Source organism: Lepisma saccharinum, chromosome 2 (assembly GCF_977018435.1).
Source record: "Lepisma saccharinum chromosome 2, izLepSacc3.1, whole genome shotgun sequence".
NCBI lineage: Eukaryota > Metazoa > Arthropoda > Insecta > Zygentoma > Lepismatidae > Lepisma > Lepisma saccharinum.
In genome coordinates, this window is record NC_139230.1 from 117,126,018 (window position 1) to 117,152,439 (window position 26,422).

General features: G+C 37.3%; 1 protein-coding gene across 3 annotated transcripts in view; it reads left to right on the forward strand.

The window, feature by feature from the left end:
* Positions 1-26,422, forward strand: part of LOC145984127 (histone-lysine N-methyltransferase NSD3-like) — a 338,807-nt gene that overhangs the window by 283,509 nt on the left and 28,876 nt on the right. For all 3 annotated transcript variants that reach the window (XR_014441281.1, XM_083117563.1, XM_083117562.1), the window contains exon 14: positions 6,776-6,926. Coding sequence is in view for 2 of the 3 variants with exons in the window: in XM_083117563.1 (XP_082973689.1) it covers positions 6,776-6,926 (151 nt within the window). In the remaining variant the exon portion in view is untranslated. The remainder of the gene's footprint in view (positions 1-6,775; positions 6,927-26,422) is intronic.

Consider the following 26,422-nt stretch of genomic DNA (forward strand, 5'->3'; position numbering starts at 1 on the left):
TTTCTCTTGGCAGTCCCGAAGTTACGGTCACATTGCAAGAATGAATGACCCCACACAGGGAAGTACTGATAGATCTTACGAAATCGTCCTGTGGCAACCAATGCCAGGAAAAACTGTACTAATGTATTATTACGGTTTTGGCCTCTGCAGGCATCACTGCAAACGTGAAGTTCTTTGACTACAGTGCTCATGTTTTTGTATTTTTAACCATAACATACTACAAACTTCATCGGGACCGCGTTTAGCTTCACCTTCTGGGTACACATAGAAATCGGCAGCATTAGTTGTCAGGTCATGAATGCAAAACATGTGTAACCAAAGTTTCCATAGGTAAAACATTTCTTGTATCGGTATTTTTGGTAACGGAAGATTTTGCATAAAGTCAAAAACAATCGCTCCAACCTCAAGGTCATTAGCACATAGATTTTTGACTTCTTGCTGTTTCTTATAAAACTTGTTGGCTCTGCGAAGATGAACAATCTTTTCGGCAACAGCAGCACGTTTTTCATTATCATAGAGATTCAGACTTTTAATTTTTGTAGTTAGCTCTTCGCAAGTGCTACACACATCTATTTGGGGACGTCCAAATCTGTAAGCCTGTAAAAATCGTATTTCACTAGCTTGGCCAGAGTTGAGTGTTTTTTTACAGAAGAGCTCATACAAGGTTGTAATATTTAGGTCAACACTCAAATATTTTATTGTTCTGTTACTGTAGTGTGTTTCATGTAAAGGTAATTCTTTAATATGTTCATCGATCATTGCACGAACATCATCAGGGATGGCATTTCCTCGGTGACCATGCTTCCCTCTATTATCAACGGCCAGTTTACCTGACGTAATCAATGAAGCTAACCTAAACAGTGCTTTATTTGTGATACCGTACAAAATTGAAAATGCCTTTTTACACACAGGTACACATTCAGTGCCTTTCATTACATGGTAAACGAAAATGCTATCACGTTTAAGTGGAACTGCACTTTTCAAACTCCTACGTGCTGGTGATTTACAGTCAATGAGTCCCATTAAAAATGTGTCTTGCTCTTTTTTCATTTGAAACCCTCGCAAAGTATTCAAACAGTGTTCCTTGTCATTTACACTGAATTTCGTACTACATTTCTTCTTACAAGAGCATCTCTATTTGACTTTGCAGGCACTGTCTTTCCAGTTCTAATACTTACATACTCTTCACCTCGAAGTATTTTGTTTTTCTGCACTACATACTGTAACTAGACGTTTCTGGGCGATGAACACCTTTCCTCTTCTTTTTAGGCATAAGAACAACATCACTGTCCGATGAACTATCAGACATTCCAATAAGTTGCAAACACTTCACAATCGTTTAGACCATCACAGATTGTAACTCGGATACTAATTGCAGGTTAACCTTGGTAAACACAACAGAAATGTACAATAATATACACAAGGTTCAACAAGGTCTTGCATACCATCGCAACTTGTAACAGCTGTTAGCAAGTGAGATCTCAGCGCCACTAGTGGGAAACGGATGAATCAGTTTGAAGTACAAATATTTTCAAGGCCAATTACATCATCAAGCATGTGGTTTTCGGTCCCTTTTCCTAACGGCCTAGATGTGGATATATGTTAAGACACAAGGGGTGTAAGGGGTGATTTTCCACGTAGTACACCCAACTGTCAACCTCACTTCCACATTAGTACACCCTGGACTGCGTTTTGCAGACGAACAAAGGCTCTGGCGACTGGCACTCTGGCCAGTATAATTTTGTGTGTGTTGTCCTCTTTTTTGTCCTTGTGTGTGCTGAGGGCCCTTTACAGCCTCAGCTTTTAACGGAAGTCAGAACATTTTAAGCTTTTAAGATTTTACTTATGCAACGTTAGAGTTGTTCTTTGTAAAGATAAGGAGCTGGGCCCCGTATAATGTGACGGGTGCAAAATAGCCTAAGTGCTGACGCACCCAAAATTTTTAAATCAAATCAAATCAAAATGTTAAGACACGTTTGGAGCAAAAAAACGAATTTCGATTTTTTGGCGCTTGTTCCCTTCTTCAAACTGCTGATTCAATTAAAAACCCTTCTCCCTCAGCCATCAATCCCAATAAACAAGAACTTACCAACACTGCAAGACCGCAATGACATCTTCTGGAAGTTACAGAGAGTAGCACCAGCGGAACTTCAACTGCATCCAATTCATCATCACTTGGCCATCTCTGATGATGATGATTCCAAGATGGAATCGAAAGCTTGGGAAAACTTCTAAAGTGTTTTTTATTGTGCTGTTTCTGTGTTTAGTGTTGATTTTAAAAACGTATGTTTTTATTTGTTGAAGAAAACATGCTCTTCTACATAATATAAACTAGGAACAAGCATTGAAAAACTTTAGGCAACAGAAGAATAATTCCTCCTAAACTCTCCCACACTTCACCTGTCTTTGTTTATGGCATCCCAAAAGTGCACATGTGAGGAATTTCTGTATCTCTCAGTTGCAGGGTTCAACTATCATGCATTTCACCTAACTGGATGTGAATAAAATCTCTTGAGTTCAACCATAGGAAATCATTGGAATAGTAAAGTAGTAATAATAGTAGTTTCAAGTAGATTTTTCAAGTGTATGATTTTGAAACTTGCCGTGATCTACAAAATAAATCTCATTCTTTATTTAATGGTGTTAATGGTACATTAATTTAAATCAGCATTGCCTTTTACTTTTCCCCCTACACTGATTTTGTTGTATCTATGTTTGGAACATTGATTGTTATTGCTGTTGACTTAGCTTGACTCTTTTTTTTGCTCAAGGTAAGCAATCCGTCAATACCTAATTTATTTGCTTGGAGTTTAATCATTTTTTTTTTTTGTACTGCTTTAGTTCTGCAGTTTTATTTTTATTCCATTCAATGAATACACTGAATATATATTATTTGTATTTTGTTACAATTTTGTTACAATTTTTGTCCAGCTCAATTGAGGAATATATTTGAGAGAAAGCAATGATGTGGCATCCGTGAACAAAATGCATAGCTTATAATATAAGCATGTCATTACATCTTGTGGAGTTTTTCAAATTATACTAAATGCGATGTTATGTGGAAAACATGGTTAAAAATTGCATGAAAATCACTGTACCTGTGTTGCTTATTCCTCTTGATTTTTCTTAGGCTCATTGCTTTCATTTTCAGAGGTGTGTTGGATGCAAGGTGTAACATAAGTGCTTTGTTTGCAATCATCTGTTGGGAATTTACATTTTTTCCACTTCACAATGCTGTTTTTGTGTGCTACTGGGTATAATTTATTTCACCATGCTACGATTCCTGCCACAGGATGGATGGTTGAGTGGGTTGCTCTGTTTTTTTTTTCTATTGTGCATTTTTCATAACATCAGTTTCCAGACAGAGTATTTAGATGTAGTTTCTATGATGATATTGTCAATGAGGGAGTCAGTTTTGTGGAGTAGTATGGTGAATATGATACAGTAGCCAGTTGTGTTCTGTAGGAGGCTGGTCTTGGGGGCTTTTTTTTTTTTGGTGTCTTTCAGGTGCTTTCCTCATTCTATCCTGTTCTGTCCTGATGGTCCTGCCAGTGTAGCTCTGATGGCATTGGCATGTTGCTTTGAACACCACCAGAAATGCAAGTTCCTGTATGAAGTCCCCTTGCACCCAGTGAGCCCTCTTCCTATGTGGTTGCAATAATACATTTTTTGAGAGCCTTGTCAAGTCTATTGAAAGTGGACAGTTGGTATAGAAAGGGGATTGATTTCAGTTTAGGGTTTTGGTTTTGTGGATTATGTTGCTGGCAAGGGTAAATTGAATTGGTATTTTGCTTTGGTACACCAAGTAGACAGCTGTCACACTGTAACTGTTACTTGGACCTATTTTACTGATGCAAACAATTGTCTTTTGAACGGTGCAGTGTGGGAAGGCTCTCCTGAAAGATGTCACCACACACTAGGTTTTTTTTTTCTTTCTGTTTTGCTGTGGTGGATGTATCTGTTTTGCTGTGGTGGATGTACCTCATGCTTGAGTCAGGTTTATGGTAGACTGTGCTATGATAAATTGAATTTTGTGGTGTTAGATGGTGAGGTAGAGATTGTTGAGTTGCTGGTTCTGATCTTTGAGCTGCTGTTTGGGTGTATATTGTTGACAGTGGATAGCAGGTTATTTAGGTCATCATTGTGCTTGTAGATCATGTGCATACTCCTGTATGATATGTGTTAGAACTGGGGTTGGTTCAATGTGGATTTTTCTGCCAAGTGGAGAACTATGCTAGACAGAGGGAAATGGAGGTGTTTCTTCTGTTGCCCTCTGGGCTCAAGAATGCTACCATCAGGTTATCCTGGCTGTACAAATTCTTAACTGCTTGGTCATTATGAAATATGCCCTCAAACTTGAAATAGTTGTTTGTGTAGCAGGTGTGTAGTGGGCTGCAGATTTCATCAGTTTCCATAAATGGAATTCTGTTAGACTTCTGGTGGAGAACAGTGCAAAGGTGAAGGGAATGGAGGTGTACACCTGAAAGAAAAAAGCAATTTAGGTACAGAGTTTTTGTAAAGTACAGCGTAAGAAATGTGTTCAAATTTAGCATCACTGATTGTAAACAAAGATAAGATGAAATTATTGTGGTAAGATATATTCTCAAAGAAAAATATATTACTTACATCATTATTAAGGTGGCACAATCCATAGGAAAAACAGGCATTACATTTGTTTTGTTTTCTTTATTTTTTACTACAGTAGCCACTTTTCAGCAGCTATAACCTTTGTTTCAAAATTCTAACATGTTTGTTTTTTGAAGTGAACTCTTTGCAGTGGCACAGGAACATTTTTCATTTGAGGGGGTACAAAAATTCCACTTTACGTATATATATATATATAATACTAAGGATGGGACTGATTAATCGGTACTCTATCGGTATTGGCCGATATAGGCATATCTGTTTATCAGTAAAATTACCGATTATTTTACCGATCCGATATATCGATAAATATCTGATAGTTTAGTGCAAAATTCTGCCATTTTTGTCGTAATTTTTATGGATAATCTCCATGCCCTACTTTTTAAAAAAAGTAAATGTCTAAATATACAATTTCTCTTGCACTGCAGTCACTTTGAAACACACATTTTTTAAGGAGGTCAATGAACCTTTCAGGTTCTTCCAGGACCATTTCTAATTTTATATCTGATCGGTAGAATATCGTTTATTGGTATCGGTAAATTTTATATCGGTACTTTATCAGTATCAGCCAAAATTTCATATCGTCCCATCCCTAATATATACATATTGATATATTGTGTGTGTGTGTGTGTACTTCACACATATATGTATACGTAGGTAAAATATGGGGCATGGGGAATTCCATTTTAGATGCGAATATCAAGTTTCTAATTCAAAATTTGCCTAAATAATTTTCATTTATTTTTTTATTATTATTATTTATTTTTTACAATTTATGACTATTTATAAACAGGTTTCAACACCAGATAACAATATAAATTATTCTGAGCTTATTCTGAGCTCATTTTAAATTTGTGATTTGATTTATTTTACTTCGCCTTTTGTGCCACTTTTGGCTAATTTACGAAGATGGGGGTGAGTGATGATATGATGAAATTGATGCATGGACACTCACAAATATCCATGCATGCCCAGGCCAGGATTCAAACCCGGGACCCCTGGCGTCGTAGCACGATGTGCTAACCACTCCGCCACAGGGGCCAGCTCATTTTAAATTTAATGGGATGGAAAATCAGTAGTTTGTAATATGAAAATTGCAAGCAAAGCTACATGTATTAATTTTAATGCAGTTTGCTATTTAAAGGGGGTGAGTAGAATTCCCCCTCCTCTAACTTCATTCATTCCAAATAGGGAATAATCATTTCCCACCCACTGAATATGAAAATCATATTTTTAAATATATCATACATACAGAATTCCACTTCAGTGGATATATATATAAAATATTATTAAACTAATTTATGACAGATAAGTACGAGACGCATCCAGAAAGTAAATTTCCCTATTTTTTAAAAATAAAACCAACACAGTTTCAGGAAACCATTTATTGGCAACAGATACAGCAAAGGTTCAGCTATTTTTCAGCATAGCAACCACCAGAATTGAGACACTTGTCGTATCGTGGTATCAACTTTTGGATCCCACTGTCGTAGAACTCTGCCACCTGTGAATGGAACCACACACATTTTAAATAATTGTCATCTCCTTAAAAGGATTTCCAAATACACAGATCAATGAACTAACTAGTAGCAAGCACAATGTACTACATGTAGAATAAGTTTACAACGGGTTGAATTCCTGTGGTAACGAAAATAATGCTTACAATTTACACTTTTTTTATTGAGCGATTCGAAAATACTAGGTTCTTTTAACAGTAGCATCTTGCATCTGAGAGAGGGGAGGGGGTACAAGGGGTGCAACTAGAATCTTCGATTTAGGGGGTACAGTACCTCCCTTCAAAAATTTAGGGTTGTACAATATACCCCTGTACCCTCCCGTTCCTGCGCCACTGACTCTTTGTATTAATAAGTATGTTCAGAAAAAGTGAGCACAATACATCATATAAATCTTGTGCTTATGTTCAGGAACTTAATATCAGCCTAATTCTGTTATGCATTGCTGACTCTACTTCAAAATTTACTCCAAATGCAGTTCTCACTACTGTAAATCTTGAGTTGTACAAAAACAATGCATGTCAACTTCACTGTTGCCCCTCCGGGCTCAATGAAACATGTTTTTCATCGATTTTTTTGTGTTTGTATGTTCTATTCATTTTTTATTTTACCTGCAGAAAACCAACATGAAGACTTCCCAATCTAAACCAGAAGATGACTCGTGTTTCCAATGTAAAGAAGATGGGGGCGAGTTTATTACATGTGGTGGTGAAGGTTGTACTAAGAGGTACCACTTACTCTGTCTGGGGCCACGGAAGAAACCTAGAGGTAAAGTGAAATTTATGCACCCATATAATTGTAACAGAATGTCATATCTATTTCTATTGTATATATTTTGTTATCTTATCCCCCCAAATTTTTTTTATCTCATCCCCCCACTTTTCTCTCTATTTCATTTTCCCTGTTCTCCTTCATTTGTACTTTGTTAATCTCGTGGCCATATGTCAACGTATGCTCACTCAATGCTGTTCTTGGATGTTCCTCTTTAATGTCTCTAGCATTCACATTCTTTGTTTTCTGCCTAATTGGCAGGTTTTTCACTGCAATTTCCAGCTTTCCCTATTCTCTGCCCTACGCTTCGTAATAGCATATGTATGACCCAGTTAATTTAATATCATCCATAAGCTGATATCTCTTTCTTCAACGGACTTTTCCTCCTTCAACCATTCCCTCCAAGGCATCCCTTAGCAGGCAGTTCCTTCTTAGACAGTGTCCTAACCAGTTTCTTTTCCTCTTCTTGATTGGTCTCCAGTATAGCTCTTTTTTCACCAACTCTTTTTAGTTTCTTACCTTGTCCGTCCATTTTACACGCTCCATTTTTCACCATGTCCACATTTCAAAAGCTTCGAGTCGTTTCTCTTAATTTCTTCTCAACGTCCAGGTTTCTGCACCATATAGTGCTACACTCCACACAAAACATTTCATTAATCTCTTCCTTACACCTATGTCCATGGGTCCACAAAAAACATTTTTCTTCTATTGAAAGCTTCTTTTCCTATTGTGATTCTCATTTTCACTTCTTGTTTGCAGCTCATGTCACTGCTTATAGTGCATCCGAGGTACTTGAAGCTATCCACTTGCTGGATTCTTTCACGTTTTGCTTTCACATTAATATTCCTTGGTTTCCATCCTATGACCATTGCCTTTGTCTTGTTTACATTAATCTTCATCCCATACTGCTCACAGCTGCTGTTTAACTCTTCTAACATACTGTTTATGGTTCTTTCATCCTCAGCGAATAATGCCATGTCATCAGCAAATCTTATGCAGTTTATTCTTCTTCCTCCCAATTTGACACCTCCTGTGCCCTGGAAATAATTTTTCACTATATCTTCTAAATAGATATTAAACAAAGTAAGCGATAGGCAGCATCCTTGTCGTACTCCTCTTCCAATTTCACAGCCTCTGTCATTTCACCTCCTGTTCTCACTTTAACTCATTGATTCATGTATAAGTTTCTTAGATGTCTTCTCTCTTACCAATCTACACTAATTTTCTTCAGAATTTCTGAAAGTTTAACCCAATTCACTCTATCAAAGTCTTTCTCCAAGTCTACAAATACTACAAACACCTCCTTTCCTTTCTCTAAATATCTTTCCCCAATGGTCCTCAGTAAACCAATTGCATCCCTTGTACCTCTTCCTTTCCTGAAACCAAACTGATTGATTTGGTCCACTTCATGCACAGTAAGGCTAATCGGGACTGGACCTACAGTTTAAAGTGGAATCCGAACCACTTGTGCCTCCACTGGGTATCGAACCCGGGACCCCTTGATTACAAGGCGACGATGCTACCACTGCGCCATCAGGGAGGCCTGAAACCAAACTGTTCTTCCTCTGACTCGCCACTGACCTTCGAGTATAGGCATCTGTTCAGAATTCTTAGAATAATTTTTGCCGAGTGAGATATCAAGCTGATTGTCCTGTACTCAGAACATTTTCGGGCATTGCTTTTCTTCTGCAGAGGTACCAAAACAGTCTCCGTGAAATCTTGTGGCCAATCCCCTTTCTCATAGATTTCATTGCATAAGTGCAGTATTTATCTTTTTCCATCTCCCAGGCATTTGATAAGTTCAACAGGAATTTCATCAGTGCCCGTTGCTTTCCCATTCCTCATTTCGTTGAGTGCTTGCTCAAATTCTTCATTCAAAATATAGTATCCTTTCTCATCATCAGGCATGTCGTCTTCACTTTCTACATTCAGACTGTCTGGACGATTCTCTTTCTGGTAGAGCTCTTCATCGTACTTTCCCCACACTTTCGATATTTCTTTTTTGTCTGTGATTTCACATCCTTCCTCATCTTCTATCATCCACATTGTTTTCCATTTCTTCTTTTGGAAGCCCAAGCAGTTTACTTCACGATACATCAAGCCATACCTTCCTCTTTTTTCCAGTTCTTCAATTTCTTCACATTTTTGTTTCATCCATTGTTCTCTTGCCCTGTCAGTTTCCCTTCATAGCTGGTTATTCAGTATCCTGTAATTGTTTCTTCTCTCTTCTGTATTTACATTCTTCCATTTTCTCCGTTCCTCCATTTTTAAAAAAAACCATTGGTTTCGTCATTTAAAAAAAAAATTCAAAAGCAAAAATAAATTTTATTTCATAAATGTGTTTGAGTACCAAATTGCCAATATTGTAAAATGTTTACATTTGCCAATGAGAAATGTATTGCTTCTTCAATTACTTTTGATAATATTGGAGTTGAGTTACAGCAATGCACAGGCATTCATTCATTCCTTAGTCACTGAAAAGGAAGGAGAATTTCCTTCTCCCTATGGTCAAGAAAAGAGCCCTAACCCTTGGAATGCGAACTGAAGGAATCCCTCCTCCACTTTCTTTCACCCAGGATGACCCTCCCTTTCCTGTTATGACAGTGCTGCTAACTTCCCTTTTCTTTCTTTCCCATTGTTATACCATCTATGCCAGCAGAGCAAAGTTCTGTGAGATTTGAATCACTACAATTAGTAGGCAAAGTAAGTCAAAATATTATATAGCACCTGGATGCATATTTATTTCAAAATATCAATAATTATAATAATAATAATAATTGTTGTAGGCAGTAGCGAGGCATGGTTTTACGAAGGAGGCAAGCAATGTTTTGTACAATAGCATGCCGGGAGGAAGGGAGGGATGCGTTATATAGTGCAACTGGCCCAGTCAGTTTCATAAACAAAATAAAGACAATTAATATGCCAAAATATTATATGTTTTACTCTTGTGCTCTTTACAAATTAGATATTTTTTTCTCAACCAATTTCCAGCCTTCAGTTGATTGAATTTTCTTGTAACATTTGTGAAAGATCTCACTTGAATTTGTGCACAAATAATTTAGCAGTTGCCAACACTACTGACACTACTGGTTGCTGTCGACACTGGTGACATAATTTGAGCTGGACCAAGCTGGATGCATGGTTCAGACATTCGACCGCCCGGTATCTTTGTCCCAAGTCCTGGTGTTCACTGGGGTTGTAGCGAGTTGCAGTCTGCAAGGTAGCAAGTCGAAGTGGTCGTGTTGTGTGTTACGTTTCTGCGTGTGTAATAGATTTTTGACATGGAACTAAAGATGGATAGAAAAAAGAGGAGAAATACATTATTAGATTATTTCCAAAAGAAACAAAAAATGGAAGTTGAAGCTTCACCTTCCACAAATAGAACGTCAGAAAAGGTCGATTTAAGTTCAGAGGAATTCCATCCGAATTGCGAGAGTGAAACGTGCGAACTTTCAGACTCTTGATATTCAACAAGAAAGCATAACAGAAGATATTGGAAACCTTGTTGCAAAATTATGTCAAGGAACTGTCGAGGTAAGTGACGTTCATTATTTGATAGCAGATATATCCCTAGGCGGATTTAGAATTGTTTTTCTGGGAGGGCATAGCATGTGCTGTAAGCATACAATCGTGTGTGTGCAGGGGACGTGGGTGCCCACGTGTGTATGTCTGGAAGATGTGTAGGATGTTACCCTATATCACCAATAAACTTTCGCAGGGCGAGAGAACATGAAGATGAACGAGTTTCCTCAATGATTTCAGGGGCCTCACCGATGGTGGTGTAATCAAAGAGGTCCTGGGTTTGATCCCCTGTGAAGGTGCATTGCACTGTGGTATGTATCTCGATTTAAACTTTGTCCAGTCCCGATTAACTTATCTGAATATAAAATGGACTTTAAAATCATTTACTTTTTGTTTTGTCCATGAACCCTCGAAAAACGATATTATCTATCTTATAGATCCACCAAGGCATTTGAAACCCTGGCGTCGGAGCAGTGGCACTAGTGTCACTAGTTAAAGCCACGTGGAAACCTGTGGTTCACGTATTTTCCCAGGTCCCAGAAAGCTTGGTGCTACTATACAGTGTATATGTATGCAACCACATTATAAAATCATGGTTGCCATGGACAGTTTTATTATTTTGTAGGAAAGGGATAAAATTTGTATTACGACACGGGATGGAGTACGTAGGCATCCTATGAACTGTAAATATTGCTTACAAATCTTCTGAATATTTCTCTTGTACAAACACAACAAATACAATAAGTAATATGTGTGTGCAGTAATACATTCATTTTTTGAAAGCATCTTTTCTGGCATCAGTGGTCGAAGTAGGGGATGCTGCCTCCAGTTAAGAAAGTTTCACAAAGCATACCCCCAATTAGAATAATTTGGATATTGAGCATCCTCCACATACTGTATTGTCTCCATGTTGATCCATACAAGGATGTACCCCCTCGTACCTCCAAAATCGATCAAATATCCCCATCCTTTTCGGCTATGAATTTCCATTTCGAGGACTGTCTGGCAAGATTTTGTCGGGCTCAGTGACAGATCCTATGGTGCGATACTGGGCTTCAGAGGGAAAGGGGGGGGGAGTGTCCCCTTCAACAGTTGGTTTAGCAGTTACATAACGTTAACAACATACAAAATTCCTCTCCGTAGACCTAATATGAAAATGAATATGACACATTAATGACACTGTTGTAGAAAATGTTAATTACTGAAGGGGTTCGTATTTGTTTGTCGACTGTTAAACAAATGTTTTGACCAATAATATAATAATACCATGCCAAAAATGTACACAATATTTAGCAAAATCATCTCCACAACAAGTACAATGTTGATTGAATTGATGTTTTAAATCCACTTTATGCACAGTATGGCTAATCGGGACTGGGCCTAAAGTTTAAAGTAAGATCCGAACCACTATGAGCCTCCACCGGGTATTGAACCCGGGACATCTTGATTACGAGGCAACAACGCTCACACTGAAATGAAACTGTGGTATCGTCATCTTGCAGCAATGCAAAGACGTCCAGTAAATGCTCTTGAAGTAATTGATATGTGCAGTGAAGTAATATTTCCCTGGGTAAACACACGTTTGCGCATATTATGTACAATCCCTGTAACAACAACATCAAATGAGAAATCATTCTCAACTTTGAGGCGGTTGAAGATCTATCTTCAAAATACCATTTGCGAAGAAAGATTAAATGGGATAGCTGCTCTGAACATTCACCGGGATATAAAAGTTACTTGTGATGACATATTGTCAGAACTCGCACAGATACCTCAATGCCTAAATTTCAGAATTTAAATTGTTGAACTGTGGTACCTTATTTATTACTGTCTTTAAGACATCAAGTAGTCTTAATCTCTTTAATGTTGTTACAATGTTGAGTGTACATATTTTTTGTTTAAAAATTATATTTGAGCAATTAAATATAAAATATTAATAATTTGGAAATATTCAAGCAGGTGCTTTTATAAGATGCAATAAAAACATGAAGCATCCATAGCAAATACATTGATTGCGTTCATTGGGGTAAAATCCAAGTAGGTATATTAATTATCTAATTTATTACAAGAAATTTGACCTGTGAACTGGAAAATGTGTTGGATTCATACCCCCCCCCCCCTTATGAAAATCCTGGGCATGCGCCTGTTGCCAGCTATGACAATCTGGCAAAAATGGCATGCATGAACAGAGCTTCATGCATGCAAATTTATCGGATGTGTTACAACATTTCATTGGGCACACTTTTGGGCTCCGTTTATACTTGCAATTTTTGCCGGACTTAGCAGTTTGACATTTGTCAGTGTGTGACATCCAACAAAATTTGCATGCATATGAATCCAATGTTTCTTGGCTGTTCTAGTGTGACTTTTTTCCTTGTTGTGTATGACGTTTGTTAGATGAGACATCCAACAGAAATTGCATGCATGGACGGAATCTTAGACTGCTCCACCATTTCAATGATGTAGCTGCAATTTTACTACTCTTCTGGCTCACTTTACCATGTTTAACCCTCCATCATCTGCACTCTCATAGTAGCACAAATGTCCCACGAATGGCACTCAGTGCCACCCTATCAAAACCAATGTTATTTACATGAATTATTAATGCAAATGGATGTTGAATTACACTAGCACTTACTGGAAATCAGGCGAAATATATATGAATGCAAATACGTCCATTTTTGACATTTTTATTAGCTATTAAAGGAAGTAAACTAAAAAATGAGAGGAAGTGCCTCATAGAAACGTATGTACGTTTTCCAACATTTTATCCAAAAGAAAACTATAATTGCTATTATAGATGAAATAATTCCAACAGCTACATGAAACCATATTTAAGTCCATGTTTCCTACAATTCTTCACCTTCTATCAGAAAACTTTACATCACAGATCAACATGGCGGAGTTCTGAAAGGAGAGTGAGTGGATATCTACCCTCACATGGGAGCCATAACATTGGTATTTGTCGAGCAAGATATAATGGAAATAACTTCTGCATAAATAATTCTCAAGGTATCAAACTCTCACGAACAGGTAACCTACAGTTTAAAAAGGCCACGAGAATATAATTTTAGGTATATTTTCCAGAAAAGGATGTCTTCCAAGATCTCTCACTTGAAATGATGCAAAACAGCCCCCACGCGCTGAGCTGTATGAGGTTGTGCATATTGGATCAGCCTTCTGTGAGTTGTCTGCATGTCGCTCATGACATCCATCAGAGCCTAATCGGAACTTATTTTCTATGAACAGCATGTTCCAATTTTATATTTGACTAGCTGATTACCGGTGTTGCCCGAGTATTTATATCAATCCAGGAAAATAGTGAATTCTAACTATAGTGTAAAATGTAACTAATTTTATTTCATCATGAATGTCACCAATTAGCTTAGAGACTCCGAAAACTATGGATTCTACACTAATCGTATCCCCAAAATGTTATTTCCAGATTGCAAGTGATACGTATATCAGGTTTGGTTGAAATTGCTCCAGGCGTTTGAGAGTTATGCCAGAACAAACAAACATACACACCAACACACACTCACACACCCACACACATACATCCATTTTTATATAGAGAGAGATTAGCTAAATGAGATACACAATGTACAATGCAGTAGATTCCTTTTCTATAAATTGATTTCATTAATTTTTTAATATACCCTATTTGCCAGCAATAATGCAACTGCAAGTTATCAGTTTCATAGTACTTGGACATACTGTGACAGGAGAAGCCCCATTGATAATGAGGAAACATGTTGCTTTGTTTTGTGCAATTCCATTGCTTCACTTTATAACATTTAGCCTGAAGAAACAGGTTTAAGGGATTTTTTTATGAGAGAGAGATGGAGAGGGGGGGGGGAAGCATTGTGGGCATTGAACAAGTGGTGAATTCACCCTGTCAATCTTGTTTATATGTGCAAGGGTTAAGTTGTTTGCTTTACAGAGAAAGGAGAAGTAGAATACAAGTGTTAATGCATCGAAAAATGAGTATACAGTCATGGTTCTTGCAAGCAGAGGGTTCCAAACTTCAGTGGAAATATCAACATATGATAACATAAAAAGGCTGAGAAGATTGATAAATTCGAAAACTTCTTTTTCATCAAAGGCGCTTCACTCTTCTAAACTTTTTCAATTCACTCTAATCTATTTCACAACCAATTCAATCTAATGCCATTCAATGGTAACTTTAAAAATAATGAAATATTTTATTTAAAAAAGCTTGCATGTGAAAAAATTCCTGTAAATTCTTGTAAATTGTGATAATTTTCCAAATTCGTAACGTTCTCCTACGAACAGGGGTCGAACTAGGACCTTGGCTGTCCTGATGGGTAGTAGATGTAGCTCAACTATCATTCATCCTCATTATTAGAGCACTTGCTATTCATGGTAGCTTGATAGTAAGAAGCGAGAGGTGACAATTACACACATATGAATGGCAAATATGCAATCACTTGGGTTTTACACTTTCCAATCCAGATCACACATGGTTAGAAATAAGGATAATTACCTATCAATGGTAGATGAAGGTCTTGTCATAGAGCAACTTAAACGTACAACTGTACAAACGTTCACGCAAGCTTCTCCTATTGCTTCTTTCTTTTCCTCATTCAAAGACTGACTGCCTGCTCGACAACCCCTGACGATTTTCCAATGACTAACCCCTCACTGTCTGTTGTACTCAATTTTATTATCCTTTCTTCTCTTCCTTGTTACTGACTCATTACTTTATAATACCTTTTAGGTCAGCAACATGACCACTTGTATGCAATATTAATTTCAGGAAGATTGATTAACTACTGATGCAGCATTTTTTAAATACCTTAGAGTATAACGGCTAGTGATAAGGTTTAACAACTCTTATGCTTGATGAAGATTCTTTGATTTATAGCATGCTGTTACGAATTCACTATTTCACAGTGTGAATACAAATCATAGAGAAATGAAGTCTACTTCTTGTAAGCTAATATAGGTACTTAAATACAAATGTGCATGTGTTTATTATTTCCACTTACAAAAACATGGATTTAGTTTATAATTGTCAGAGAAAAGTGTAAAATTTTTCCTGGAAAACCTGGAAAATTCCAGGAATTTCATTTCTTCTTTTCTGTAGCCACCCTGTAACATATTGGTATCAGTAGAGGCACATATTTTTGGTAATTAAAAAAGCAAAATTTCGGTACAAAAACAGAGTTGATTTCGGGTTCAAAAGCGGTAAATAAAATGAAATTTCGGTGTTATAGCGGTGAATAATCACATGAAAAGTGCTATATAAAATGACATTTTGGTTTTAAAATTGTGAATATAATCCTAAGTTTGATTTAAAAACTGCACTTATTACACAAAATAAACTTATCCCTTCTAATAGCACATTTCTGTAGTTACCAGAGTATTAAGTTTATTCCTGTGTAAAGGGGTTTAGTTTTGCTTCTCAAATATTTACAGCAGAATTAATCAATTTTCCGTGAATTGCATAACTCACAGGATACTTCAGACTTTAGAAAGTGTCGCGTCAGTATATAAACGGTAAATTTCGTGTTTAAGAGTTAATTTCGCTTTTTGCAGTTCATTTCGCATTATTTCGTGACAAAACATGGTCACAAAATGCATCTCACACCTTTCAAAAACATGAAAAATTAACACTACAATGTGTTTTTTCACATTTCGTTTTTTCGCCAAAAACGAAATATGCATGCCCCTAGGTATCAGTATTGATATTTCTGAATCCATCACTGTCTTCTTTTCCTTCAGTGCCACATTTGTCTTGGGCAGAAAAATCTTCTTTCTTTCTCACAAACTCTGTCATTTCTCATGCAGTATCATCATGTCCCAACAGCCTTACCTAATTGTTCTTTAAGTATTATTCTTCAATTAATAAACTACCTTTCACTATCCTCCAGGAGTTCCTGGAAGTATATTCCATCTTTTCAGACTTCTTTAATACAATCTTATTCTCATTATGTTTCAATTTTAAGGTGCAATCCATTTTGCTTCCTTATATTCTTCAACACTTTTCTATAGAGTTTTTCCCTATATAATTTTGGTCTATACTTATTCCATACTCTCCAAACTTTTCTTTCTTCAATACTTGAACATCCAGCCAAAACCCAGACTTGACTGTTGCTATGCATACCAACTACCCTTCAATGACTGCTTCCAAGTAGTGATCATCCACCCTTTTCCCCAATCCACCAACACCTCAGTATGTAAAAGATGGGAGAGGGCCTACATATCAGCCATGAGTGCAACCACATCCCCTGGCCACCCGGTAATTTCCCCCATCCTGACCCATCACATTCATCACCACCCATTTCCTCCCGCACATTGCATCCCCTTCCACTCCCACCCCCACCACTCACAGTTTTCAACTCACCACTCATGGTATTTGCAAAGTTTTGGATGCGTCATTCTCAATTGGTAGTACGTAAGTTTGACACACATAATTAAGACGGTCTGTATTTCTGTGAATTTAACACATGCTAATAGGAAGAATTAAATATGATCACACTTCTAACTTACTTTCATGACAATCATATATTGTATATTCAGGATGTCTTCACACAACGTAACTGTTGGTGCCTTTTTTTGTGTGGAGGATTCAAGCCTCGTAGGATCTCCTAAATGGCATGTTCTGAACAATTGCAGAGCCACCTGTAGTTTCCCATGAGTAATATTAAGCAAAATATGTGTGATAAGGAAAACTGAATCAGAAGGCTTTTTAAGGTAATTGTGATGGGTTTACAAAGCAACTGGAGTTTAGAAAAATAAATGTTAGCACTATAAGTGAAGGAAAATCGTCACAAGTACAAGCATCAGATGTAGATGGAACAGAAGTGAGGTGTTCCAGAAGTAGCAGCCCAAAACTTTTGCTGTCTGTAATGAGATACTGCACCAATTGTTCCTCCAGCTCAGGTGAAAAAATTGTTTCCTTGTGAGCTTCCGTTATACCACTTCCTGTGGTGTCTGGCTTGATGCAGCTAAATTAAATAAAGCTATCCTGGGGACGTTATAAAATTTTGCTCCCTTTTGGTAGTACCCCATTTTTTATTCCTTATATCTTGAATTGCATCCATCACTTTTTTCTTCTTCCCATACATTTAATTTCTTACTCATCTTTAAATAGATGTACAGGAATAATGGTAAGGTTCTGTTTGTGGAATACTATTTCATATTGCAGCCCCCCCCCCCCCCCATGGTATTTCATATAATGAACCTGGCCATCTTTGTTTTCACATCCACAAGAGTTTGTCATGAGCAACAGAATCATTGAAACTTCATAATACCTACACTATAAAAAATAATTCCTGTTACATTTTTATTACATTAGGAAAACAAATAGCATAAGAAACAACTCACCTTTGATAATCCACCAACTGCAAATAACACAAAAGAATGTCTTCAGTCTGTTGTGCACATGTTTCACAAAAGACTGAATAGTTATGCACTGCTATACAGCTTGGTCATTATTTCCTGCTCCCACCACTAGGTTAGAGCACCGTACAGAGGCGATATCCTACTATTCCATATTACAACCCTATTCTATATATGGGTACTTTCCTCTACTTTCCCTGATCATCCTGGTCTATTTCCAACTTTATTAATAATATCTTACGAGGTAATTACTTCTTTATCTATGTCTTCAAGACTTCATTCTAATATTCCACACAGTTGATCTTTATTGCATTAGATTTCATCATCATTTTTCGCATACACTGTTAGTAAAATTAATTCGAAACATCTTCTAAAATGTATAGTCATTAGTCTGTCATTTATAAAATTTAATCCATTAATATTTTCCTTTCTTTTTCTTATGTATTATACATGCCACTCCAGCTCTTGCTTCTTTATGTACTAGTGCTTCACTATACAAGAGTAGAATATTGTCATTGAGGTCCTCGCTTCCATAACTTTTCTTCTTTGCTTCTGTCAGTGCTAAGTATTATACTTTTGTTTCCTTAATACATCTTATTTCTTGTGTTCTTTTCCATTTAGATATCTTACATTCCAAGTTATGGCAGTCATTCTTGCTAATTTTTCAACTTTGTGATCTGTCTGGTGGTTTGCTTGTTTATCTTTCTTTTAATAATTATGGTTTTGAGTGCATATAGGATTGGCCTGCAACATTGTAGCCCAGTGAAAAGGCTGACTCATTTCTTCCTCTAGGCATGCAGTGTCCCTAGCTGTTCTCTGCTTTTCTCTTATGTTTTTTCAGTGAGATACTTCAAAGCCTCCCCATTTCCATTTAGTCTTATTACCAGCAAAGGCGGTTTCATTTTAAAACCATTTTGGAAAAAATGTTTGTAAATCACTGATTACTACTACTTTTGTATTTATTTGAGTATCTATACACACTACATTTTATGTGTGTTGTTCAGTGTTGAATTCCGGGAGTTGGCTGGGGGTGGGAGGTGGGAATCCCCTTCGGAAATAGAAAATCCCCCCACGAAAATTTCAATTAACCTGGCAGGGCATTCAGACAAATCTAAGAACGAAGAAATTTGGCAACCATGTTCACTTTGCCTTGCTTCATTCACTTTAATTTAATGTAGAATGCAATTTTTTTTTGCCCTTTTCATAATGATAAGCACTGATTCAGCCATCTTTCATTATCGGAGGTAAGTGGCAATTTACAAATATTAGTATTGTTTTCATTAGTAGTATGATTTGATGCCTAAGACATCCTTCTGTGAAGTTTGATATCCCCCAGAAGGAAAGTGACTGGATTCAACACTGGTGGTGTTGGTGCTAAAACAAACATCCTGGAATTGCTAGTATTACAGAAATTGCAAAAAATGTATTTCTGTGTGTGTGTGGGGGGGAGGGAAGAAGATGGGATACCATTAAATCAGTGTTTGAAAGTAACTAGTTAATATGAGAAAAGTTACAAGTAACAGTTACTTTTTAAGGAATTCTAGCTGTAACTAGGTACTTTTAAAATAAGTAACCATAACTGTAACAGCTGCTTTCTTGCAATTGAAGTAAAATTATGAACAGTTAGTTTTACAGTTACTTTATGACACTTAAATTGTTAACTTAAAAATTTGAGATGGTGGGGGGGGGGGGAGAACTAAATGTGTCAACTGTTTTCCAATAATGTGTTTTCTCTGGGTGCTAAGGTCAAATTATTTTCATGATATTGGCTGTGGCAAAGTAGCTAGGCTATGTTGCATGATAAATTTACAACATCCAGGCTTTATTGTGATTCAGCATTTCTAATTGTGCACAAAAACTTAAATGTATTTGGTGGATTGCTGCATTGATGCTAGGAGGATGGATTCGTCATTTTGACAGGTGACCCCTATTTATATTATAATTTTGAGGATGTTTGTTTACTCCACAGCTTCCATATTCTGTGAATTTTACCAAATATTAGTGCTCTACTCTAGAAAAAATTAAACTTTTATCTCACCTGTAAAGGATACTACAATGGATTACTGCTACACGGTGTTCAAAAAGTAACGCAACCTTATGGGAAAACATATCTTATTACATTTTTTACATTAAGTCCTGGAAGTGGCTGCCGTTTTGTTCTTCACACAAGTGGACACGATGAACCATGTTGAAAACCCTTTTCAATGTTATCTGTGAGATGTTACCAACGCAGCTACGGATATTGTGTTTCAATTCCGGAATACTGTGCGGATGAGCAATGTAGATGGAGTCCTTAAGATAACCCCACAAGAAGAAGTCTGGAGGCGATAAACCTGGAGCTTGTGATGGCCATAACCCCACTGAGATCAGTCATCCTGGGAAACACTCTTCCTAGTAACGCATTGTGTTCCCAGCTGCGTGGGCTGTAGCATTGTTGAAACCATGTGCATTCCAACTTCTCAGCTGACAATGTGTTAACAAATTCTCTAACCATTGTCACATACCATTCAGAGGTCACTGTTCAAAGAATGTAATGAACTTGCGACTATGTGATATGGGACACTGAACGCCAATTTTCTGTGAATGCAGAGGCAACTGCTTCATCACATGTGGGTTGTCACTGGCCAATACCCGAGAATTTTGGGCATTAATGTATCCATCCAGATGGAACCATGCCTCATCAGTCCAGTACCAATCCTCGAGTTCCTTCGCTTCTGGTGTTACAGATTGCATGAACCAACGACAATAGTCTTTTCAGGTATTTAGGTCTTCAGGCAGCAGTTGCTTGACCACTCTAACTTTATAGGGGTACAATTTCAAACACTTGCGCAACGCCGTGTGTGCACTGCAAATGGAGAGCCCGGACTGGCTTGAAAGGCGTCACACTAATTTTTTTGGACTCACAACATACGCAGCTTGCACATCGGTCAACTTTTCTTCTGTTAACAACCTTGATCAACTGCTTCTCGGTGCATCCACTACACTTCTCTTCACCTGGAACTTGTCGTACAGTCACTTGATGGAGGATTTGTTTGGAGCATCTGTTCTGTACTTCTCTGCATAGGCCCTCTGGGTCAAAGCATAACTGCTGGTGTGGATGTACTCTGTCACAATGAATATATGCTGTTGCAACATAGAGCCATGGCTGCTCAGTTATTCAGCACCTATAACGAAACAAGAACAATTCATGAGATTTCCCATAAGGTTGCATCACTTTTCAAACACACTGTATAAGTATGATCACCCATCATTTTGACGGGTACAGTTTATAGGAAGACACATGTGTAAGCAATAGCAGAATCAAAGTGCAAATGAACCTTTGTTCATCTTTGCTCATTGTAATTTGTCTAAGGGATGTATTTTCAATTTGAATGTTAGTTCAGATTTGTCAATGAATTATCTATAGTAAAATATTGATAACCTCTATTAGCGTACTGTATTTGGCTCAGTTCAGTGTTCAGCATGTCTCCTGAACATGGCTTATGGGATTTTGATGTACCTCATTATCTCCGTGATTTGTCAGATGTCGAATCTGAGAGAGAGAGAGGACAATATTCATAAAGTTGCCGAGTTCAGAGCAGATGATGACAATGCCGGAATAGAGATGTTGATTACATACCACCTACAAACTTTCATACAAATTATTCTTCAGATGATGATGTGTAAGATGATAATATGTGCAAGTGTCAGTAGATAGATGTTTCTTCCTATCCAAGTGAGTGTTTGTGTGTTTCTAATTTCTGCGATAGAATAAGGAAATTACATTTTTCAAAAGTTCCCACAAATGAAAAAGCGTACGTAATCTAAATGGTCAGGAAAAATGGTTCTACAGGGTGGCGACAGACCTGGAAAACATGGAAAACCGGGAAAAGTCAGGGAATTTGAGGTGTCAAAAAAAGTTAGGGAAATGTCAGGGAATTTCGTCTTCATTGACTTTTTTTTTATATTATTTATTTATTTAAAGATATCGTTATGGAACTCTGCATGGGAACAGGAAATCTCGTTCGTAAGTTTCAGCCTCAACTTTTAGGCCCCTTTTATGCGCAACACAACCACAGCGCCAGAAACCAGTGATGGCAGGAGGGGAGAGAGAGAGAGAAATTTTTCTATCCCGGGCTTCTCGCCGGGAATTTTAAATTCGAACACTCTTTCGAGGAAAATTGTCATAACTCTGTCACTGTGGGAGCAATCTACTTCAGATAACTTTTGTTTTGCAGCTAGAACATCAGCGCATGTAACAATTCAGAACACCGGATCTAGGAAGGGGGTTTGGGGGCGCAATCCCCGAATTTCTATGAAAAAACCATAGAAATCTGTAGTTTGCCCCTTCTTCTCCCACTATGTGGGAAGAAGGCGCTAACTTTAGTATTCTTTTCAAAGAATGGGCATTTCTCAAGAGAACTTAACATGTTTCATGTTCTTGGGTGCAATACAAGTTGAATAATAAGCCAAAAAGTGATTTTTTTTTACGAAAAATAGGTAATTTGCATTTTTTGAGGAAAATTGTCATAACTCTGGCATTATGGGAGCAATCTATTTCGGATAAGTTTTGTTTTAGAGCTAAAGCATCATAGCATGCAACCGTGTACAATTCAGAATGCTGAACTGGGGAAGGGGGGTTTGGGGGCGTGACCACCGAATTCCAATGGAAAGAAAACAACATAAAAATCTGGAGTTTGCCCCCTCTTCTGCCGCTATTTTGGGGAGAAGGTGCAAACCTTAGTATTCTATTCAAAGAATGGACGTTTCCAAAGAAATTGAAACATGTTTTATGTTCCTGGGTGCCATACAAGTTGAATAATGAGCCAAAATGTGAAACTCTGTTCGGAAATGTGGCATGGATATGTTGCGGAGAGGGGGGAAGGTTAGTCATCAATATGAATTTCCCAGGCTTGCTCCAGACCTGTGTCAGAGTTTCCACCCAAACATAAGAGTATGAAAGTCCAAAAAGCACATTCATTTCGTAATCAGCACCATGATACCATGTGGTATCATCGTTCGAGTACAACCTTACTCTGATGATACTGGTATCATCGGGGGAGTAAACGTTAAGCCTCTAAATATTACGTGGAAAATGCATTGAATTATCATTTTTTTCTTGTCCATATGGGAGTAGTAAGGGGACTTGTCAACAGATGGAGGGGATAAGAGCGGGTGGCGCCATCTGATAGTTGTCGGACGTCGTAGTATGGCACTTTGTTGGGCAAACTGAAGGAACATGGAAACAAATAGGTTCCATTGATACATACGATTTTTGTCGAATATCGCCACCCGACAGAGTATCTCACTACAACATGCAACAGAAATATCATGGACTGCAACATCCAACAAAAATCGAATGCATAAACAAGAAGAGCTTTAGACTGCAATTATGCTGCTGGAATTTTATTACTCTTCTGGCTCACTTCACCTTATTTAATGTAGCAGTGCTTACAAAGGTTTTCTTTCATCATCCTGACGTATTACTGGTTTCGCACAAGTTAACATACGTTTACAATGACATTGCACTATTCTTAGATTTCAAGAAGAACCCAACCAAATGGGATATATATTGAATACTATCACGAAAAAATGAAACATAAATCTGCATTGGTGAACGTTAAATCTTAAAAGCAAATCACTTTCTTCAAGAATTGACTTTTCTCTGACAGCCCTCCTAATTTTTCTATTTCCATCTACTGATTTGTACGAGGGGTGGCCAGAAAGTAATTTCCAATTAGTAGGTACATTGATTTTTCGCAAACGCGAAAATCGTGAAAAATGGTAATTGCTGCGAAGTTATGTTTAGGAATGTGCAGTCATGTCTGGACACATTTTTCACCCTTTCGAAATATCTAAATAATGCAAATTTGGCATAAAATGTGAATTGTTGGCTTTTTTAGTGATTTTTTTTAAAGAAATGTCCTAAAACAACGAAAAATTCCATGAAATCCATTCTTATCTTTTCTAGGCCATGTTTGTGTACATAGAACATGCAAGTTTTCCAACATTTTACTCAAGAGTAAACTATAGAGTTATACGTACATGGAATAATTCCGACAGTCACATTAAATCATGTATTTCCCACAATTTTTTCAACTTCTATCAAAACCATTTGCATTACAGAGCAAAGTGGCAAAGTTCTAACAGGAGATCGAGTGTGTATCTACCGTCACACGAGAGCCACATCTTCGTATTTGTCACACGAGATATGTTTTGAATTACCAAGCTAAGTGCGCACCATCGGCATTTGTCGAGCAAGTAATAATGGAGCTCAGTCGTTAGGGCGTCTGACTACCATGCGAGACACCCAGGTTCGATCCGCTGCAGGGGGGACCCGGGATGTTTTCCACCTATTCAAACTGCTTCGGCGTCCACCCAGCATCATATAAAGCTAGTACCTTGATGAAACTTTGAGGGATAAAGGTAGCCAGGAGTGTGGTGCTGATCACATCACCCCTACCTTCAGCCTTGATCAAGAAAGTCTGGGTCCCTAACTCCGCACCCCTACTATACATCTTCATGGAAAAGTGCAGGGGAGCACTACTTTCACTTCCTCAAAAATCTGTTCCAACATATGAAACTGTAATGAAAATACATAGACCATGTGACCTACAATTTAAAATAATAGTTTAAAAGCACAATGGATTATTACGTTTCGGTATATTTGTCAGATAAATGTTCTAAAACAAAAACGCGAATTTTGGGGAACGTAACACTAAGAAGTCAAAAAAAGATAATGCCAATTTTTGGTGCCATAATATATCCAATCTGTCACGTGAGATTGATTGATTTAATTTTTTTGGGTGCGTCGCCACTTATGGTCATTATGCATTGTTTAATATGGGGAAAATACCATTAGCTAAAATCCTTACCTTAAAATTAAAAAAAGGGTATGGAATGTAACTTTCCCAAAATAATCCAACTGTCACGAAGAGGCGTAAGCCATGTAACTTTCAATTTGAAACAGTAGTTTCAGATATTTGCCAAAAAATGCGCTAAAATGAAAATGTAAATTTTGGGAAAAATAACACCGTATAGTAACAAATAAAAAATAAGAAAATACACCAATTAAAAAAAATATAACAAAATATCAAAGTCCCTACTGATGAGGCATAAATAGAACAAGAATATCAGTTGTAATTTATCGCATTAGTAACAGTGAGTCGTAACCTAATTTTCGGCATAATCACCATTGTTATTCTGGCTTTTGTCATAGCATGGCACTAAATTTTGTATGCCCATGGTATACACTATCTGGCCATTCGTCACCGGACACCCCATCAGGTGGCTGTTAAGTGTGCATAATATCTGAATCGATATTCAATTGTTTGTAAAGTTGTTATTGATAAAATTGAGAGTTCAGCCATCTTAGAAATGTTTGTTGTAAGTTTAGTATTAAATCGTTATTTTGTATCCTCGTTTTTATCTTTATACTGTGAAGTACCTACGTGTGTGAATCAATTAACGTCTGCGTGTGAATACACGACAGAGATTTATACATGGCGACGAGAATTTAGTTAGAAATCGAGGATAAGTATAATTCACTTCTAAGCTTTGTGTTATAGCGTAAATGTATAATGGCTTTAGTAGCTGGTTTTGATAAATATGATCCCCAAGATGGATCGATAGTAGCGTATTTGGAGCGCTTTGATAATTATTGTCAAACACAAGCTATTCCAGAGGACAAGAAAGTTCCTAGATTAATATCTGTCATTGGAAACGAGCCATATGAAGTTCTGCATGAATTATTTGCACCTACATTGCCTCATGAAATATCTTATCAGGAAATTGCACAAAGATTAAAATCTTATTATAATCCATCAAGCAACTATATTGTGCAAAGGTTAAAGCTTAGAAAATGTGTACAAGAAGAAGACGAACATATAGAAGATTTTGTAAGGAGATTAAGAAAGATCGGAGAGCAGTGTGGTTATGGTGAGTTTCTTTCCATTGCTTTATTTGATTCACTAATTAGCGGAATCAGATCTAACACTATTCGTAAGAAACTCATTAGTGACAATGAAATGGAATTTCACAAAGCTTTTGAGGTAGCTAAGCAGATGGAAAAATTAGAAGCAGATATGAAGGAGTATTACGTCCAGTCCAATGTAAATTTTGTGAACACTAACCGCGCAAGGGTAAATAAGTGCAAGGGTGATACGCGTTTGAACTCAGGTGCCAATTCTAATTCAAAACAGGATAGCTGGAAATTCCAAAATACTGTGTCAAGTGGATCCAATCTTAGGTTCAGACAAAATCAATCGGATAATAAGGGAAGTAAAAATGAACGGGAAAGAAAGCAACAATATTTCAAGCATTGCAGATACTGTAAGAAATTCGGTCACGATGTTTCCCAGTGTTTCAAGTTACAGCGCAATAAAGAAACTAATAGTACTAAAAAGGTTGAACTTGCAGACATGTTATCAAGGTTGCCACTTCCTGACATGATGTGGTCGTGCTTCTCCTTGTATGGTCTTGGTTCTCTTGTATTAGTGCGTGGAAACATGAATGCAGATGCATACCAAACGATCCTGGACAATTCTGCGCTACCGACATTGTGGGCCCAATTCGGTAGTGGACCTTATCTGTTTCAGCACGACAATGCCCCATGTCATACGGCA